The sequence below is a fragment of the Ipomoea nil genome, unplaced genomic scaffold (assembly GCF_001879475.1).
Source record: "Ipomoea nil cultivar Tokyo-kokei standard unplaced genomic scaffold, Asagao_1.1 scaffold1237, whole genome shotgun sequence".
NCBI classification, from domain to species: Eukaryota; Viridiplantae; Streptophyta; class Magnoliopsida; order Solanales; family Convolvulaceae; genus Ipomoea; species Ipomoea nil.
The window spans coordinates 2,749,998-2,753,102 of record NW_017617665.1 but is presented as its reverse complement, the minus strand read 5'-3'; the positions used below and the strand labels follow the sequence as shown (position 1 = coordinate 2,753,102).

Here is a 3,105-nt window from a genome sequence, read left to right as displayed (position 1 = left end):
GCAGATCTATTCACCAAGCCGTTAGACAAATCGAGATTTGAACTGCTCAGAGCTGCCCTTGGTGTTTGCAATCCTACAGCTTAATCATCAACAACGGTACAACAAATAATCTTTAATTATTTTTAACGTAGTTGTTGTTTTTTTTTATGTTTGCAGGAAAATTCTAAAACTCTCCAACTTAGTTTTAATTCTTCTCGCCCATATAATTTTTTTTCCTTAATTCGGATCGGCTACCTTATTTATATATATATTAATTCCACCATTACATAATATGTATTGCAATATTAATTTCAAACAACTTCCACCTCTCTCTCCTAATATGACTCTACTACTACCCCTACAAACTAGTCACATCACTCATCCCATCCATCACAACTTTTGAGAAGCTCATTAATTAAAGAGCCTTATTGTCTTTCTTGCACTTACACGCCAAACCCACATCATTCATCTTCAACTTTACCACTCTCAAACATTGAACCTTCAACAATGGAAGACGACAATCCCTTCGCCATTTTCACAACCAAATCCGAAAGATTGGAGCTTTTTCGATACATCATCAACGCTGAATCTCCGCTTACATCTGATGATACGGATCGAGTTCTTGCAACGGTCAAGCAACATGCAGCCTTCTTGAAGGACTCTCGGACAGGGAAGTCAAACAGATCCAAGCACTGGCTAGGTTCATATCTGTGGAGCCGTGGACTTTTCCGGCCGAATCAACCAAACCGCCTCCGCCACAATCTGAGTTGAAGCTCTCATCCCCGGAAACCATGGTAGTCTCTTCTCCCTTAGATGAATCAGTTTCGGCTTCTAGAAAACTAGATTTTAACATCTCTTTGCCAAGTCAGTTTGTGTCCACCTCAAGTGAATTGTGTGCCCCTTCCTTTCCTTTACAAGGTGATCCGTATGAGTCTTCTTCACATAATTTACCTGAAAATCTTGTGCCTCTATCTGATTTAATGCATGCTGTGTCATCTCCCTTCACCATTCGAAATATTAATCAATATGTGTCTCCCATGGCGTGTGCTGCATTTTCTATTCCCATAACCATTCCAGTTTCGAAATCAGCAGAGGTCCCCATCCCTGTGCCCACCTCACATGATTCTGTTCCCATTATCTCTGTGCCCGTGGGCAAATCTTCCCGAAAAGGGAAAGAAAAAACTACTGTTTCAGGTACAGCCGAGAAAAGAAAAATTGGAGCATTGGAGGATGTTGTGTACTTGTCTGATTCCAAGCAATCAAAAAGAGGGTCCACATTGCCACCCAGAATGACAAGATCCAGATCAGTTTCAGGCCCAGTACCAAGTCCAGCCCCTGCACCTGCAACTGCTACTGCCCGCTCTGGCTCAAAGATGAAACAACCCAAGAAGAAATATCATCCTATTTTGCTGTCTCCAGATTTGATGTCTGACTGGAATGTTCATGCTACTAGGGATTTTATTCTGGAAAAATCCATCAATGTGGAGGAATTGACAGAAAAATGCAACATTGTGCCTATTTTGCGAGATCAATACCTGCTTGCCTCACTTGTTCATATTGGTCCGTACTCCAGATGGCTCACTGCCGAGTTCTACACAAATTTAACATTGGATACATTTTCGGAGGGGTCACCGCGATTTCAACAAGTCTTTATTCGGGATAAATGGTATCCCTTAAGCCCGGCATCAATTAATTCCTATTTGGGTACTCCAAATCATCAAGCTGCTCCTGACCCGAGTCCTAATCTCCTAGCCGCTGCCTTAACTCACAACAAGATCGTCACTTGGCCAAACACCGGACTTGAAAGCTTAAAACTCACCACGGTCTACTCTGTTCTGTTACGGCTTGCTTCAACAAATTGGATGCCGGCTGTGCGTCATCATCTTGTGTCTGACCAGCTTGCTGCCCTTCTCTACAAGATCAGGAACCGGCTCCCACTCAATCTTGGAGAAATCATCTTTGGCCATCTAGCTCAATTTGTGCGACACAGGGAACCTAAAGTACACCTACCATTTCCTAGCCTCATTTTTGGACTTCTACAGGAACACGGGTTCAAGCCTTACACGGATGAGGAGGTGATTACCAATGACTCAATCTATAAATATGATGATCGGTTGACAAATAAGGATCACTATGATGATAGAGCTACGCTTTTGATCACTCCCGGCGCACCAACTGCCACGCCCTCTGTGTCTGCCCCTGCATCTTCAGCTGACACTGCCTCTGCACCGAATCCACGTCCTTCTACAGCAATCAAGGAACCTCAGACGCTCATGGATCGCCGTCAAATTGTTCTCACTCTTCAAGCGTCAATTGCACAAGTCCGTACCTCGGTTGCTTCTCAACGAATAACCATTGATGGCTTAGAACAATTGTTGAGTGCTCAGTTGGAAGAAATCGCCAGAATGGAGGCTATCTATGCTCGGATTAGATCTAATCCTGGCGCTGGCACTGGTTCTATTTCTGAGAGTGATGAATCTGAGTCGGGCACCCCGTCTGCAAGTTAATCCAATCCACTAAAATGATGTTCACCGGTTTGTTTGTCATTTATTTGGCATAAACAAAGGGGGAGTATTGGAGAAAAGGGGAGTATTTTTGGAATGTTTGGATATTTGGTAAGTTTTTGGTTTTTGGAATATTTTGGTATGGATTTTAATCCTGGTTCGGATGATATATTAATAATTTGGTACTATATAAATTATTTTTGGGATGACTATGAATGAATTAATATGACAGTATGAATGTCTTGGTATATTTGGTATGTTGACTGCATGGTATGAATTGGGTTTATTTGGAATGCATATGAATAAAGGAAAGCACCAAGTTAGGGGGAGTAATTCATTGGAAAGCGTGACATATATGGTATGTTTGATACAACACTTTTTCGTGCATGATTCACTATTTATTAATTGGATGAAGTTTGTGAGTCAACATCAACCAGGATTCAAAATAAAATCCCACACACAAATAAGCTTTGGTCTGGTCTTAAGAGAGTTTAATTTCACATTTGTTTTCTTTATATGTTCAGTACGTATACTATGGGATGTTAATAAAATATTCATTCCTTTTCCCAAAGTATAATGATACTATTGTTTTACCAAATAAATTGCCAAAGGGGGAGATTGA

The 3,105-nt window shown here is 41.3% G+C and overlaps 1 protein-coding gene across 1 annotated transcript; it reads left to right on the top strand.

The window, feature by feature from the left end:
* The first annotated feature begins 770 nt into the window (after positions 1 to 770).
* On the top strand, positions 771 to 2,486 carry LOC109183993. Its single transcript, XM_019334020.1, has one exon. It carries the CDS (start codon positions 771 to 773, stop codon positions 2,484 to 2,486), a length of 1,716 nt encoding a protein of 571 aa, XP_019189565.1.
* Positions 2,487 to 3,105: the final 619 nt, after the last annotated feature.

Coding starts and splice junctions, on each gene's coding strand:
- LOC109183993 (XM_019334020.1), top strand. CDS start 771: ATGGTAGTCTCTTCTCCCTTAGATGAATCAGTTTCGGCTTCTAGAAAA.